The sequence below is a fragment of the Pyrgilauda ruficollis genome, unplaced genomic scaffold (assembly GCF_017590135.1).
Source record: "Pyrgilauda ruficollis isolate IOZ18807 unplaced genomic scaffold, ASM1759013v1 scaffold3, whole genome shotgun sequence".
NCBI classification, from domain to species: domain Eukaryota; kingdom Metazoa; phylum Chordata; class Aves; order Passeriformes; family Passeridae; genus Pyrgilauda; species Pyrgilauda ruficollis.
Window position 1 is genome coordinate 23,132,285 of NW_024524377.1, and position 17,112 is coordinate 23,149,396.

A 17,112-nucleotide genomic window follows, 5' to 3' on the forward strand; every position below is an offset into this window, starting at 1 on the left:
ATGTGATTAGGTTTTGTTTATTTTTGGAGAGGGGCAGAGACAGAATGTGTGCTGTACCTACTATAGTTATTAAACTAAGAAACTATATAAAAGTCACAAGCTCAGTTGTGACATTTGCAGGTAAAGGTAGAAAGCCCTCCTATAAATAAATCAGAAGTGAATCCAGGAGAAAAAACATCAGTAGTCCTTGGTACATTTCAGTTTTATCTCTGAAAAACAAAAGCCAGGAATTTTCTGTCCTTTCACTAAAAATACCCACTCAAAAAAGTAATTGTCTTTGTCAATGGCAGAAATGCCAACCAATTTATAATCTGAAGTATGGCTTATAACTTCACTTTTTTTTGGTTTGTTGACTCCCAAAAACTTTCCAGTGAAGACATATCTTATGCTAGATCTTCACAGTTTCTTTTTATATGTTCTAAAAGTAGTCAAGGAATTTAGAGGTCTGTTGACCTCAAATTGAAGTCATTGTCTGCAGCAATAAAATAAAAAATGCCAGTAGCAAGTACACTCTTACTGTTATAAGTCTTGGGTACACAGTTACTATTAATCTTTGATTTAAAGGGGAATGACAAGTCTTTGTCCCTAGACCAGCTTAGAAATGATGTAATGTGTAACAGCTTTTACATTCCTATGGAAGCCTTTTATCCACATTAATGCACCTCTCCTCACTGGTGAGAAGCAGGAATTGTCCAAACAAGCATGATTTCTCCAAAGGGGCAGGGTGAGGTCCTTTCCCAGCACCACAGTCTTACCTGCGCAAGAGTGGTTTGTATTCCCCTTTCCCAGCAGAAACGTAGTTGCCATTTTGTTTTTCCTGTGCCATTCAGGATACAGGTACAGATCTGGGAGACACAACTGTGAACTTCCACTTTGAAACTACTTGCTTCTAGAACCCAGCATTTATTTTCCAATTTTCCTTATCTGTGTCCTGAATTGTGTTGTAAGTCTCTAAAAATCAATCCACTTGCAGGACTGGAAATCCAGTCTTGTCTTTTCCATTAGTTTGAACAGGGTCATGAGCAGTAGTCTTCACACACGCTTATCTCAAAACTTTTATGCCTGTTCAGCCTGGGTGCCAAAGAATCAAAGGATGCTCTTACTAGGCACTGCTAATGTTTTCTTTGACAGAGGTTTCCTATCACTCATATTTACCAGACAATAAAATAAAAGCTAGGTCAGAAAATATTAACAATTTCAAGAATCATTCCCCGGTGCTGTTTACTGATCCCCCCTGAATTGCTGGTCGTCTTTCCTGCTGCCATACAAGGGGTGTTTGTGGGGAGAGCATTTTGCCCTTGGGTTTTCTGGCATTCAGCATCATTGTGCCTATTTTGCCTTCAAGAGAATTGTGAGGATGAATAGAATTTATTTACTCTGAAATGTTCAGGTTCTTTCTGTCAGACCAAACTTCAAGGTCTACTGCTGTTTCTTTGTCATCTCTCACTTCAAAGGTATCTGCCCTTTGTCTTTTAAGCTGAGCTGTTGTTGTTGGGGCCCCTTTGGGTTGCCTGAAGCTATCAGATGTCCAAATAGCCATAAAAACAGAAATAATATTTTCTTTTGTATGCTAAACAGTTCCTGTTTTATTGTTACCAGTGTGTAAGACAGTTCATATATACTGTTCAAACTTTATTTCAGTTTGCACTCAGCTCCCTCAATCCTTCCATTTGTGTTTTCCAGACTTGATGGTACTTGCAGCTGTTGGTATTGGGTACAGCCATGGGGATACTTGCACAAAGGAAATAAACTAATTTTTAGTCCAGATCAAGTGTAATTATACCTGAAAGTGTTCTGGTTGGGTTCCTGTTTTAAGTTCTGGTGAGCATTCACTGACTGAACTTGTCTCTATTGGAATTTGTATCCATTTAAACAGCAGGAAATGGTTATTTGCTGGGAGACCACAGAGCAAATAGAAAGCCTTATCTCTGTCCTCTTAGAACCTGGACTCCTCCTGTGTTCACGACACTGTGCTGTAGTCAGTTCACGCTTGAGGAAACTGTTCAGACAAGTTTCTGAGCTGGAGTTCAGCTCCCCAGGCCCTTGTATTTGTGATCTCCAGGCTTGATCACTTCATTACCATTGTACAGGAGTGAATGTAAATTGCAGAAGCTCCAAGTAGCTTAAAATGTAGCAGTACATCAGTTTTGCAACACAGATCAGTATTACACTGTTATTTCAGTCTTTTGTTTCATGTATCCAGTAGTTTCTGTTAAAATATTAAACCTAAATCACAGTCCTTTTTTTTTGGTTGAAATTTAAAGCCCTGCATGAGATTATGCACAGACACTTGAAAAAATGCCATTCCCTCCATGATCTTCTTTTCTACTGGGGGCAACTTTTGTCTAAGATGTATTGCTCTTGCCTGCAGGATGTATCAGCTCCTGTACTATTAAGCTCATTTTCAGAAGAAAGCAGTGAATGCTTCCTTCAGTTGCTTTTGAATTTGGTAAAGTTCATCTCTGAATGAGAGGCTTTTCTTTAGGAAGTCTACCTTGTTCTTTCCTTCACAAAGTAACTCATTGAAGCTATTCCTTTCTACCTTTTCTTTCTAGAAGAAAAGGTAATGTCTTTACTTGTGAGTACCCAGAATGCATTACAGTGATGTAGAGCTGTTAAATATGCAGATGAGTCGTGCTCAATATAAGAAAGATGCAAGCAAACTCTTGTAGCTTACAGTGCTTTGGGTTATTATAATGCAATTGTAAAATCATCAGAAAAAAACCTTTGCTTTTCTATGTGATAGCAGAAGAAACTCGACTGTACAAAATGCTTTTAAATTTGTTTTTCTAAATAGTAAATTTTGATGAACTTGGCATAGGTAGTAGGAGTGAGACAAATAAAAAAACCCACACCCTTAAGCCCAGCATGCTGCCAGTCTCCCTGCATTTCTGGTTGTGAAGTATTCTTAATTACCATCTGACCTGGATAAGTAACACTGAATTTCTTCATAAATAGTAGTACTTGAAATATTTCACTGGTATATAAAACTGTACTGTGCTTTGTATCTAAGCATATTGTACTGAAGTTTTAAAGTATAAATAATTTACATGTATAAAAACTTAGTTAACTTTTCAGGCCACTCAGATTTTCTGTCAACACATTTGTTAAAATTAAGGGAACTGTAAGTTAAAGAAATACTCATGTTTAAATCAATGTGGTTTCCCATGTCTTAGCTGAGAAGCCTCATAAAGAACTGAGATGTACTGAACCTTGTCACTTGTGCATCTGTCACCTTCTTCACTTTGTCTTAACTGACCGTGGCCCTCTCAGGTAGCCAGACTTGATTTATTCTGCTATTTGGTGCCATACTTTCTGTTTCCAACTTCTGAGGAACTGGGAACAAGTCTCAGTGTAGTTTCTCTATGCCTCTGAAATCAGCTTGAGCATCTTGTGTGGAGGGGTTAGGAAGTGGTAGAGCTTTACAAAGGCATGTGAGGAGACAGGTAATAGCTATTTCCTTCTACTTTGTGGCAAACACGTACTTAGTAAGTCTCAGTGACATTTTGTTTCTAGAATGTAATTTTTTTATTTTAAAACAGGAATAAACAAAAATTGGGAATTTTACTCAAAGGCCTTCTTATTACCAATACTTCTGTTGGTATACCTTGCCTGTATTTTTCTCAAAAGCAAGGAAACAGGCATTGGATTGAAACAGTGTGTTTATCCAGGAGCGCATGCAAGAAATAGGACAGTTGGTATCTCCTGCTGCTCTCTGTCTTTTGGAGAGTTACTCATTTGTCCACATCACCTGTTGTGCTCACCTAAGCAACAACGTCTTCTCTGACCTTTGTTCTTGCAATTAGAGATACTGCTATTAGTCAACAACTATAGTACAATTAAGTCCACCTGTAACCTTAAAAAAGCTGTTTCTGGTGATAATAACTTTGTAGTGTGAAATTGAAGTACCCGTGGGATTTTGTTTGCTTATTCTCTTCAAATAATTTTAATAAACCTATGGATGTGAGAGTCCCCATCATAATCTGATTAGTGGATACAACTGTGCTCATTAAAATGTCCTGAGCTTAATTAATCTGTAAGATTTTATAATTGCTGTTCTATTTTTTCCCAGCAAATATGCTGATATATCTTTGCTTAAGATATTTACTTCACTCAGCTTCCTTTCAATTGTGTGATTAATTCTGTCTTTTACACTGCAGTTTTTAAGTACTGTCAAGTTATTTACTAACCAGTGCTGTTATTTCAATATGTAGTTAATAATTTACATGGAACCAGATGATTTTATGAAATGTTTTTTTATGATGACTTTTAAAAACCCTAGGAGAGGTTGAAAATACCACTATGCTTCATAAGGATTTATTGGAAATAACAATATTCTCTCAGGTGATCTGTCTCTAGTCTAAATTGCCTGCTAGCTTTAAGATAAGCCACTGATAGTAATGTCTCAGCTCACAGGAGTCAACTCAGGTGTATTAATAATTTTCACTCATAAATTCAGGATAACACTGTGCCTGTACTTCCAGATCCTAAAACAAGGTTTTGTATACAGTTCAGCAGAATTAAAATGCTACAGAGTTGCCTTAATTTCCATTGAGAATTGGGATTGAGATCAAGGGGTTTATGTAGGACAGCATGTTTTCTCCCGTTTGGATGCAAACAACTCAATTCTTTGAAGTGATTCAGACAATATTTTAACCCTGATTTACTTGTTTGGTGCTCTGTAGGTTAAGATGTCCTCATGCTCTCTCACCAAAATCATCAGAATAGATGGCTTTTTTTTTCCCCTGACAAATTATTTTTTAAAATTTGGTTTAAAGTGTGGCAACAGAGAAATTAGGAGTATGTCTAGTCTAGGGCTTACCTGTCAAATAGAGGCCTGGCAAGACAAATTTGTATTTTATTTTCCTTAGGCCATCATTTCTTTTCCTTGCCACAGTGTTGAGGAGGTTTTGTTGAGAATGAAGATGGACAATTTGGTTTCTAGAATGTCCAGAGCTAAGGAGAGAATTTTTAAAGAGAATTCCTTCCTGTACTGAGATATATTGGTAGACCTCCATATTATCTTTGTGACCAGATAAGATTTTTGGAAGACTTCATCTGCAACTTTTTCGTTCACTTATGTACACACACAGAGGTATATTTTTATATATGTACATAACTCAGAAGTTTCTTTTGAGACTTTAACATCTCTAAGCGTATCAAACAGATGGCTTAAGCGTACATTGTCCTGCAGACGTCTCTGTATTTGTCACTGATTCAGTAAGTTCCTTAGACTGGAGGAAACTGATAAGTTTTAAATTAACTCAATATGTGAAACTTTTTCAAAGTAAATAAAATTGCAGCCCACAGAGTTAAGGAGAAATGCTTAACTCCCTGCAGGAATGAAAGTGCCTTTGATCTAAACGGGCAAAGTAATTCTTAGTACCTTGTATTCAAGGGCTGTGATCACAGCTGAGGAAGCTCTGTGCTAATCACAGACTGTGGTTCCCTGGGACAATGTGGAAGCATCTTGGGAAAATACTGGATGAGTGATCTCTGAGAGCATTCAGGTCCTTGTCATGCTGTAGATTGGCTTTCTCATGGGACCTGGGTATTGGACTTAGATAAAGATTTCTGATTTCCTGGAGCATAATAGGCAACGTGTTTTCTCCTTTAACTTTTTAGCGAAGTATTTCCCCTGTAACATTTTATATTCCTTTTCAGTCTTTTTCCTTTCAGGCAGAGTGCAGCAGAAGCTATGTTTCAATATCTCTTCTTTGCACCATATTTTCAAGAAATTAATTGTTGTCTCATCTCTTGATATCCATGTGAATTGCTGGTGAGTCTGTATACCACCATCAGACAGAAGAAGGGTCTGTGACTATTACATTAATACCTAAAGGGCACTAATTATATATTGAGAGATGTGTCTGAGAGTATGGTGTTCATATTCATTAATGATTGTTGTAAGTTTAGTGTTCAGCCATTGATAAGGACACACAATAAGGGATGTACACCTCAGACATCTGGAGAAAAAGTTTTAAGTTACTCTTGTATGCTTCTGTTTATTTCATAGAGTGGGCTCTGCCAGTTTTTTAATGTTTTTGTGGTTAATATGACTTGGTTAATGTTTCTAAGACACCTGGGGCTTTGACTGATTATACTGTTGGCCACTGTATTGTGCAGATGTGTCTGTGCATTCTGAAGTACAGGAAATGCTGTAGCTGTTCTACAAAGATTTAGTCAAAGCTAAAAAAAGTCGTCTAACGGTGTCATCTGTCTTGTGGCTCTCCCATCTATGCAGTCTTCAGGCTCCAGCATTACTTGCACACAGAATCACATCCTGATTGTTTTCTCTCTAGCTTTGCAGTGAGGGTGCTCTAAATATTCATGATGTTATGTATATATCGTTATTAGAAATCCTGGGCTTTAAGCACACTGTCATCCATTGTTCAGTAAACACAATTACATTGCCCTATTGTTCATCTCTAATGAATCTATGCTAATTTATTAATCAGTGCTGTTGCTCCACTGTGATAATCCCATATGAGGAATAGAAGTAACATAACTAGCAATTACTAATATACATTGCACACTGAGGAAAACTTAACATAATACCCTGTAATAACAATATATAATGCACAGGGCAAATGCAGATCAGCAGGAGCAGAGCATTGCCCTAGCCAGGCCTTGCATTCTGTGGCACAGCTCTGTCTTTTGGGAGAAGAGGTGACCAGGTGGACTGGATTGTAGTGGTCCTTGGGAGTGTGACCCAGGGATTACTGGCACAGGGACTGTGCCAGGCTGTCCCTGATGAGTGGGGTGTTACAAAACGGCATGTCTGAGAAGATGGGGCAGCCTTTTTCATAGATTCCTCTCGTGCTGGTTACTGAGCTGACTGCCTTCTTGGCTTAAGTAGAGCTATGGCTGCAGCTGCTGAAGTAAGAGAAAAAGCATTCTTATACCTTTGCAGCATCTTCCTGATGTTACTGTTCCAAAGCAATGATACAAATTTCTGATCCAAGTCAAAGCTCAACATTGGCTCTCCCAGGCTGTGAGCAGTGCTTGGTAGGCTGCTGGTAACCATGTGGTTATCCTTGCTGTTACAGAATCAATGGATCTGTGGATTCCTGCTGACCAACCTGGCGTGTTTAAGGCATCTCATTATACGTGCCATTCATAAAAGGCATTAACAGCCAAGTATCAAATGCAGTTTTTAATGAAGACCCATTTTAACTTTGAAAATGGACTTGATTTTTAAATTTTGGAAACCTCCACTGTCATTGGTGGTGGTGAAGACACGCGTAGTTTAATTTTGATGACAAAACAGGTGAAGTCATTCAAGAATTTATTGCAAGGAGTAGAGATGCAAGGTTACAGTATCACTTGTACATTGAACTCTTAGGTAATACACATTTTTTAGAAGTCTTTCAGATAGTAACAAAATCAGAAAGTTTTGATTCAGTAGTGCAGTTACTTATGTAAAGCTTCCTTTATTGTGCGTCAGGTTTGTGAGGATTTTTTTTTTAAAGTGTTCAAAATTAGTATCTTTATGTGGTGGGAATAAAATTCAAATTTTATTTGTGGGAGAAATAGGGATGTGGCATCATACATAATACTGTCTAGATAAGATTTAGAGGTCCCCTAAGTACCACTTCTATGAAGAAGTTATCCTGATGTAATGCATAGTGGGTTAAGAGATTTTTTTCTTTACTATAAAAAAGGAATACAAGCAGCATCTCTCTAAACGAAGAAGAAATTAGTCAAAATGCAGCTTTGTAGTTTGCAAATCTCTTGTAAAATGTTTTGTCAATTAAAGATCTTGGGAGGCTTCAAGCAGTGAATCAAGCCTGGAAAGGTCATGGTGGTATTCTCTTGGTCTGAGAAAATTTGGTAAATTTTCTTGTAGAAACATTAATTTCTTTCCTGTTTTTTTGCAATATTAATTGCACACTGGCGGTTTCCAACCAAAATAAGAGACTAGTGTACATTTGTGGAGCTAATGATAGTGCACTTTTCAATGATGCTTGTTGCCATAGGAATAATTGCTTACAAATAATTTATATAGTAGTTCAGATGTCCAAAGTTTGTGCACCTTTTTTAAATATATATTTTTGTCTCCAAATGGATGATACAGAAAAAAAACCCCAAAAATTTTAGCTTGGAAACACCTGCTTCTTTGCTACCTTGCACTGTTGATACCACTGTTTAATGTTCTTTATAAATAAAAGGCCACCCCTGTATTTCTGGACAGTAAATTTCTCAACAGTCCTTAAAATATGAAAGTAGAATAAAAACACCACAAAGTAAATAAAATAAAAATATTAATGTCTTAGCAGATAGCAGGTCAGCCAAAATATTTCAAGTGCTCTAAGCATGGCTTAGTTCAAATTAATAATCTTGCTGAGATGCAAATACTACAGGCTCAGGCACAAAGTCCTCCTGATATTGCTCTGTAGTGTCTCTGTAGGCTTGCAGTGCAGGCAGAGACCTCGTAGGCAATTAAAACCAGCATGATAAATGGGGAGAGAGCTAATAAACATAAAGGTGCCAGTGATTATATGGCTGGCCAGTTAACTGCATTCTTTAAGTAAATATTCCAATACTGACAGCTCCCTAAAGTTGTGAACATGTACCATATTACTTATGTTTCCAGTAGTTTTTTTGGTTGGTGTTGGTGTGTGTGGGTTGTTTGGTTTGGAGGGTTTTTTTCACCCTTACTGGAACATTTCTGTTTATTTTAGGAATTGTTTCTTGGCCAGTAGAGGTGCCAAATCCTAATATTTGTCAATATACCATCAATGCTGCTTTTAAAAGCAGCTTTCTGTTGTTTTGGAAAAGACGTTGCTCACACCTCAGCCTAGAAATTGTTAAAAATGTTGGGCCTAAGTCCAGAGTTTTGTGTGTATGAAAGCTACTTCTGGAGACTTTTAACTGAGGTATTTTTTACATTTTTCTTCTTCTCTCAGCCCTTCACAAATTTAAGTACTTGAGCACTCCAGCTGCACCTCTTCCCTTCCTTCACCCATGCAAAACAACTGCCAAGGAAGATGTGAACTCTCCAGTACTGTTAGAACTAGCAAAATTTATTTCTCAGTGATAGGGAAGTTTTTCGTATGAGGATTCTTGGCATTCTTGTGTTAAAATCATATGTATGTATGTAATCTTTGGTGCTCTTAATAATAAAGAACTTACTGTTTGTGTAGGACTTTAGGAAACAGAGCATTGCTTTTTCCGAGCAGACAATGGTCCTCAGCTAGATTTTTGAATGATTAGGATGAAACAAAATTTTTCATTAGGAGTAGGTATAGCAGGAAGGATCAGGGAGAGCATTTTGAAGGTTGATGTTGGCAAGGTGTGTTTTACATGCAAAAGTTGAACATGTCCAGAAGACCTCAGTGGGAGTGCAGAGGAGGGAACCTGGCTGGTGTAGCTTGTGTCCCTGAAGAACTGAAGCTCCCCTGGTGTTGGTTCCAGCTGATTCTGGTGCTCCCTGGGAGCTGTGTTGGATACTAACAATATCTTCCTGATGTAGAAAGCAGGGACTCCAAGGTGTCTACTGGCTTGGTGCCAGTAGTAGTTTGGAGGGTAGATGAGGTCGGCTCCCATGCTTAGCCCAGGAGCTGGGTACCCTTCCCTGGTGTTGTGGGCTCAGGACATCATGTGTGCTACTGAGAATTTGCTCTCATGTTATTCTGACTGAAGTTGTGGACCACTGAGCTAAAGCAGAAGCAATAACTTTGAAAATGTGTGTCTGTGTGTGCGTGATGTTCCTGTCCCACATTTCCTAAAGATTCTGAGCACTCCCTTGGGCTACACATGTGATACAGGTGCTCCAAATCTTCAGTGCCAGCTCAGCCAGAGTACTTGGACATGCTGGGGACTGGGATTTCGGGCAGCTCAGTGTTTGCACTGAGCAGAGTGTGTAATCCACCGGTCCAGTCCAGCTGTAATGATGACCCTCAGCAGACAGTTGTTACAAACAATTTGGGGGAATAATTTCTTACTCCAGACTGATTCTCAGGAGTGTATCCATTTATGCTCTTGATTTAAAATAGCCTTTTAAATGCCAAGATCACAACTCACTGCAATATTCAAGAAATCCATTGGTAGTTGAGGGGAAAAATATTGTTGTTGTGGTTCCTGAAACTGTCACGTAATTGCTAAAAGCTGTACTATATTATGGCTTTTCTTTGTGCTCTGCTAATTAAACATGAATCCACTTGGATGTTATTAAAAATATCTGAAGACATACAGCTATTCTTATGTTGAAAAATATCTTTTACCAGTCCAGTTGAATATGTTTCAATTGACAAGATTGAAAGAGGCTGTGTGATTCTTATTTTCATAATAGTTGGCTGCCTAAAAATCATCTTTAGCAAGTGATTAATTGCATTTGTAGATATGGCACAATTGCATCAATTATCCATTTCAAATTAATTTCATCCTGAATAGTTGAGAGGATGATGTAGTTTAATCAGTAAGTGAAATGGAAGTATTGTAAGCTGTTTAGAAATACTTCCCACGTTCTATGGCACAGTGATTTCAATCAAGCAGACCACTGGAAAAATAAGAAATACACAGTAACAAACATTAATACTTTTCCTTCAGTTTAGCAGCATTTTCTTAGCCTCCTTTGCTTTGGTTTCCACCCTTGATGTATTGATTTTAGCAATACAGTGTGAATTATATTTTATTATGCTTATTTAGAAGGAAAAAAGGAAAGCTATATGAAATTTAAAAATTAATCTGGAATTTTTTGAGGCATTGTTATGCATGCCTTTCAATACTAAACCATTCTTGCATATATTTTAGGAAGTGGTTTTGGGTGTTATGTAAAGCTGTGTGGACTGGAAGATTGGAAGTTAGTCTGTTATTATCTTGGTAATGAAAGATTAGCTGAGCAAACGAAACGCAGATGTTGACACCAACTTCATACCTAATCCTTGAAGGAGTGAACAACACCCGTAACCACAAGTGATGCCCGACACAATTGCTCACACCGACTGATGTTCAGCCTGATCACTGAGTGTAGTGATTGGCCTCTCCCAGTCAGCTCTCCCTTGTTTATGTCCTGGCCACAATGTTCTAGGCTGTGGAGTATCCCTTCAGCTGCCCCAGTTGTGCTCCCTTATGGCTTCTGGTGCACCCCCTCTCTGGCAGAGCATGGGGTGCACCAGAACTGAGAAGTCCTTGACTTAGGGTTAGCACTACTCACTCAGTAACAACCAAAATATCAGTAGCTTGTTAGTAGTAGTTTATCAACATTATTCTCTTACTAAATCTCAGACATAGTACTGTGCCAGGTACTAGGAAGAAAATTAATTCTGTCCCAGTCCAAACCAAAATACCTCAGTTACAAAAGATTTTTCTCCTACACAGAGGTGTTACTGCTGCAGTTAAAGTACAGGTTTCTGCTTACTGGAAGCTTGTTATGTATTTCCCTTGCCAGATTATTCCCTGGCCTAGGGGTAATCTGACTCTGTAAAGATAATCCAAATGTTTATCTCTATGTTTCTCTATGAAGGGTTTTAGTGCCACATCTTCAATTAGGCCCATTGTGAATTTGAGGCTAAATGTAGGAGGAGAGGTTCTGATTTTCAGTCTGGAATATTTTGAAAGCTTGTGGTGTTCTGCATTCTTCTTTTTTGCAAACTGAGTTGTTTGCAGAGGGCTATTTAGTAGAAAAACTGAGGCTGACAGGTATCATAATGAAGGGCAGTGGTTATTGTGGTTGAATGAAGTTTCTCAGCCATTTCAGGAACACACAACTTACCTTTTGTCCCAACAGACCAAATGAGCCACAGAGAAGCCTTTTGGACCTAAAAAGTTATGTACAGTTGGCCAGAATTGGAAAACAGCATAGAATGTTACTGCTGGGCATTACAGCAAGATATATCTAACTTTGGTTCAGATAGGGTTATCATATTTTAATCTTTGCTTGGTTACATTATTCTGGAATAACAAAGGGTCTTTATGTATGTGTTCCATGAGTTATGTGGTCTTCTGTATGCATTGACAGGTATTGCATTTGTTGTTCTAGGTAAAGGTAAACAACTTTATAACACAGGCTAATGGGTTTGGGAATATTTATGAAAGTGTTAATTTTTAAAGCTAAATATAGTGCTATGGCTTTTAAAACTCATTCTGGCTGTCAGAAATGCTCACATGATCCTGAAAGTGTTGCTAAAAATGTTCAATTTTTAAATACAGTAATTAAAATTGTCTGTTGTGAGAGCAGTAGATGAGACATTTCCTGCATTTGTAAACTAAGCATCCCTTTCACCCCCAGATTTCCTTGCATCTCACTGTTTATGTTGGTGGGATCTGAACTCTTACTGAACCTTCTTGGAAGAAGATTTGCTGTTGGCCAGTAGGGAGAGGGAGCTCTGCAGCCTGGCACCCTGCTCCATGACCTTCTGCTCTTTGATTTGGATACTTTTCCTTTGTTTTAAAGAGCTGGGGCCCTCAGGGAATGCAGTACTGGAAACTGGAACTTCAGACATACATTTTCACTTTTAACTTTGTCATTGGAAGAAAGTCTCAAATAAAGATACTTTCCCCTGGGTATACCAGACTGTTTGAGTCCTAATTTGAGTAGATGTGCTTATTTCGTCTATTAATAGATTTTACTTATTTCCTTCAAGTTTACTACTAGTGTTTGATGACCATTCTATACTGTAAGAGTATCCTGCACTCAGTATTTTCTCCAGTTCTTTATTTAGAGTCCTCTTTCTCTAAATTTATCTATTTTGAGATTCTTCTCATGTTGGTTGTTGTATAATAAACTTTTTTCAGAGAAGATAGGATGGTTTTTGCTGCACAGCTTTCCTAAAAATGATGTGTTGGCAATTTTATGCTACCCAAAAACTTACTTGTCTTAAGAATGAATTGTGTTCTGAGCCTACCAGACAGACTTGAGGTGATTTAGGGCCCTACTATAGCCACTGGTGGCCTGTGAATATTTCTGAAGTTTTCTTGCTGAGCTAGGTGGTATAGCCTGCTCTCGCATGAATGTGCAAACTTCAGCTGCAGAAGAACCTCAACAAAAGATTTGGTTTTAGTTAAAATGGAATTCAAAAGTACACTCTAGCCAGAGTTTAGGCAACAAGTGGTAACAAACTAGTGCAGATTTTTTTTGTAGATACCAAAATCCTGATTTTTTTGGGTTGCAGTGATAATGAGGAAACAGACCAGTGGGGACTAGTGGGCAGCCTGGATGTTGGGGCAGCCACTGTTATGTTGGCTGCTAAGGGCTGCATCCTTTTTAATACAAATTATTAGTTTGACCATTTTCACTCAATTCTGTCTCTCTCTGTCTCTTTTTCTAGCAAAAAAAAATGGATACTTGCATGTCTCTGTCCAAAAGTGCCACTAATACTTTTTCCCTCCAATATTTTATGGGTTTTATGAAACAAGCCCTTTCAAAAATTAAAGAAAAAGGCCATAGACTTGGTCATACTCCCTAAGGTCAATAAGACCATAACTGACTCGCCATGTTTATTGCTGGGGCTAACATATGCCCATGCTGACTGTTGAATTGAGAAGAGTGGATGTTCACAAAGTAGAAAATGTCACTACTGGTATGTACTCTGTCACTCCTGCTGCCTCATGTACATGTTTACCTAACTTGAGAGCTGTCACATAATGAATACAAGACTCTTCTTAGCATTTGGTTTGCAGTTGTTTGCAGAGGGCTGTTTAATAGAATCACTCTCTTCTACTTACCCCTAATTTGAAGAACATGTTTTTAGTAGCACTAAGAAGAATTGCTTAATTCAAATTATCCCTATGTAAATAAATGAAACTACTTCCACTGTTCTTAGATGCATATGCTTCCTTGGCTTTTGTTTTTACCACACCGTTTTGCATTTTATTCCTATGGCCTAAGTGAATACTGCAATTCTGTCACTGTAAATCTGTTACAATGTCAGCTGAATTTGAGTCAAGGTTTTTTAGTCAGTCCTTAATTCTGCTACTATTGAGAAACTGACAATCAGTCTTTAAAAACTGAGCAAGAGATTGAGCATTTTTGTGTGTATTGGATCATTGTCTTTTGACAGTGTCTTTAATTGTGCATTGTTGGTTTGCTATTATTCTGCTTGTTTGTCAGGAGATGATCTGTTTAAATTTACTGTGCTTCTAATGTAATGCTCAAGTATGAAAGGAATTTGTCCATTTATAGTGATTGTTACGTGACTGGAGCTCTAATATCATTCTCAGAGAGCTCACTTAGAATGTCAGTGTTATGATTCATGTTTCCTTGATCAGTTAAGCCTTCAAATATATCTGGCTTTGTGTTTATTGACTTGAGCATGTGATAATCTGTGATATGTGGGAGCACTATACTCCTGCAAATCTAAACAGGCAGTGGTTTGCAGGATGGGGCCTCTGACACTGAGCTTTTTCTGAAATCGTTCAGCATACTTCTCTCCAGTTAGGAGAAGATAACTCTTCTTTAGAAGCTTTTACCCTTTCATTTAAACAAGCAAAACCCCCACACCACAATAAACAAACAAGCACACCAACCCAAAAAAAACCCATAAATAAAAGAAATAAAAAATGCAAGCTGTAAGTGTTATGGATTCCAAACTTCATCCTGTAATTCCTCATGGAAGTTTTATCTTGTGGAAAGATTAAGATGGGGATGTGTATGACTTTCAGGTGCCTCTCAAGGTTACCCCATTATTTTCTGGCACTGGAATGATCATGTGTTGAAACATATGAGACATGTTTATAAATCTGTTTTTGAAGACCTCTTCCAAAGGTCTGATATTTCTAGTATCTATAACAATCCTCTTCTTCAAGATACTTTCTGCTGGTCTGGCATTTAACAGAAAAGAAAGCTGTTTGCTGCCATCTTTCTGTAAGGACCTCATGCTTATCTTGAAGTGTACTGTGCTCTTAGCAATGTTGTGCTGTGCCACACAGCAAATTGACGTGTGGGATTATACTTGCTGATTAAGATTTTTTTCTTTCTGGTAAAAAGTCTTTGAATCAGTCAACAGAAACAAGATACAAGATTGTGTCCTGAACTTCTGTGTTTATCATTGCTGGGAAATCTGTTTCCCAAGAACTGGGAGATAAGGGACAAGCATGGATGTGATCTCACCACAGCAAAAACAGCAGTAACCAAAAGCCCAGAAACAGAGAAGTAGCATAGCTTATGTCGCTTGTGTAGACTGCAAGGGAGGCTTCAGATGGCAAAACAGTTCTGAGGCATGAGTAGCATGTTCTCTGTCATATACTGTGTTGCAGCCAGTGTCTGGGAGAAAAGGGTCTAGTTAATCACAACCCTGAATCTGCTCATGGCATGGCTATATTTAACTTTCCATAAAGAAGAGCCTTTGTAGCAACAGTGTTTTCAGTGGCAGGCTAACAAAGGTTAGCTTTGTTGGGAGCATTATTGTTAAAGGGTTTGTCTGCTTCCAACATCTGCTGCTACCAAGACTTTTTTTGAAGCTTTTGTCAAGATGGAGTTTTAACATAGGAATGCTGTGTGTCTGATTTCTGTTGGTAATGCACTGCTTGAGGTCGAACTCTTGAGTTATGAGATTAGTATGGAAGATCCTTCATATAACAAGAATTGTTCCTTGACATGTGGTTCCACTGTGAAATGTGATTGGAAGAGATGGCACATACTCAATATACAGCTTTTTAAAATGGTTCTTTATTAGTGACAGAAGTTCACTTTGAGTGAACTATATTGGTCTTGCAGTTGAAGCCAAGCCCATTGGCTTCTGCTCTAAGGAACACATAAAGAGCATCACGGCCAGTATTATGGGTTCAAAAGCACCATGTGAACCAAAAAGGGTCCAGCTTGGTTTATATCTCAAGGATTTGCTTGCAAGGCTGCTCGTGATTTTGAAGCGCAAGGCAACACGCACTTGCCCCCAACTCTCTTGATACTTATAAACTAAAAATAAGTTCTACAAATCTTTAAAGGACTGGAAACACCAAACCTTTAGAACCTCATATTTTCAGAGAAGCTGAAACTTCTGGTAACCGGTGTAGAACTTTTATTGAAAATTAAATTACCTATTGAGTTGGTTTTGTTCTTTGAAATTAATTTATAGCATTGCTACCTTTTGCCTTGAGACAACTTAATATGGCGAGTGTATACACTGGAAAACTGTACCACTGCAAGAAAACAAAAAAATAATTATTAACTTTAGCCTTTATCTAGTTAAGATCAGGCTCTGGATTGAATTCTCTTAGTGTGTTGACAGCTGAAGATTTATGTCTTCCACTCTATTCCTGTTGCAGAGTTGACAGAAGTGACCTCTCCAAAAAAGGTCTTTGTTACGGATTTTGCTCTGTTTACATTATTGCCATAAGGGTTGGGATGAAGTACAGTATGTTAAAGGTAATACATCACCTGCTGACAGTGGTCTTATCTCATTGGTAACTATTTCCCTCTCCCAGTATGAAAAAAATGCAAACGTTGAGTGCAAGGATCACGAAAAGCAAGTTAAATAATAGTTTTCAAGAGCTTTAGCATTGGTGTCTGGACTCTGTGTGCACTGTATTTTTGTGCCTGATTGTCCAAATGGCTGCATAATTTCTTTTTCTGGGAAGCTACTCTGAAAATATGTCTTTGCCAGATAAACGCTGCCAAGGGATAGGGCACAAAAAAAAAGCTGTTTGGTTTACTCAAGGTCTGTGTGATCTCTTGGGAGAAAGGAGGTGTCTCAGAGAATGGTATTCAGGTTAGAGAGGCAGAGAAGAAGGCAAAGCAGTACAATTTTACTACATCACGTAGTACAACATTAAGCTTCTCCAGTGGAAGGGTGGTGGGACTGGCACAAGGAGCAGGACTTCAGACACCCTTCTGTTTTTCCAAATGCTGTGTCACAGGTGATCCGTCCTGGGTCTTTTAGTCCTCACTGTCAGTGAGATGATGTAATTTTAAGACTGGCTTTCTCTTCCAAATACAGACTTAAAAATACGAACACAGCATTGTTCTATATGCATTATTATGTACATAGTTTCAATATGCACTTTGAAATCTCTCAACAGGGTGCTTCCCAGGCATCCTTTCAGGATGGGGAGATGAACCTCACTGGACCCACAGAACTCCTGTTGGCTCAGAGGGCCCGGCTCCCTAGCAGGTAGGAACATCTTCTGTTTGATGCTGGCTCAAGTGTGGTTTGTCAATTTATGCAATACAAG

At 38.3% G+C, this 17,112-nt stretch overlaps 1 protein-coding gene across 4 annotated transcripts in view; it reads left to right on the forward strand.

Annotated features, from left to right (window-relative positions):
* PARD3B (par-3 family cell polarity regulator beta) overlaps positions 1 to 17,112 on the forward strand; it is a 394,458-nt gene that overhangs the window by 146,956 nt on the left and 230,390 nt on the right. For all 4 annotated transcript variants that reach the window (XM_041472994.1, XM_041472995.1, XM_041472996.1 and 1 more), the window contains one exon: positions 16,960 to 17,051. In XM_041472994.1, coding sequence (XP_041328928.1) covers positions 16,960 to 17,051 — 92 coding nt within the window. The remainder of the gene's footprint in view (positions 1 to 16,959; positions 17,052 to 17,112) is intronic.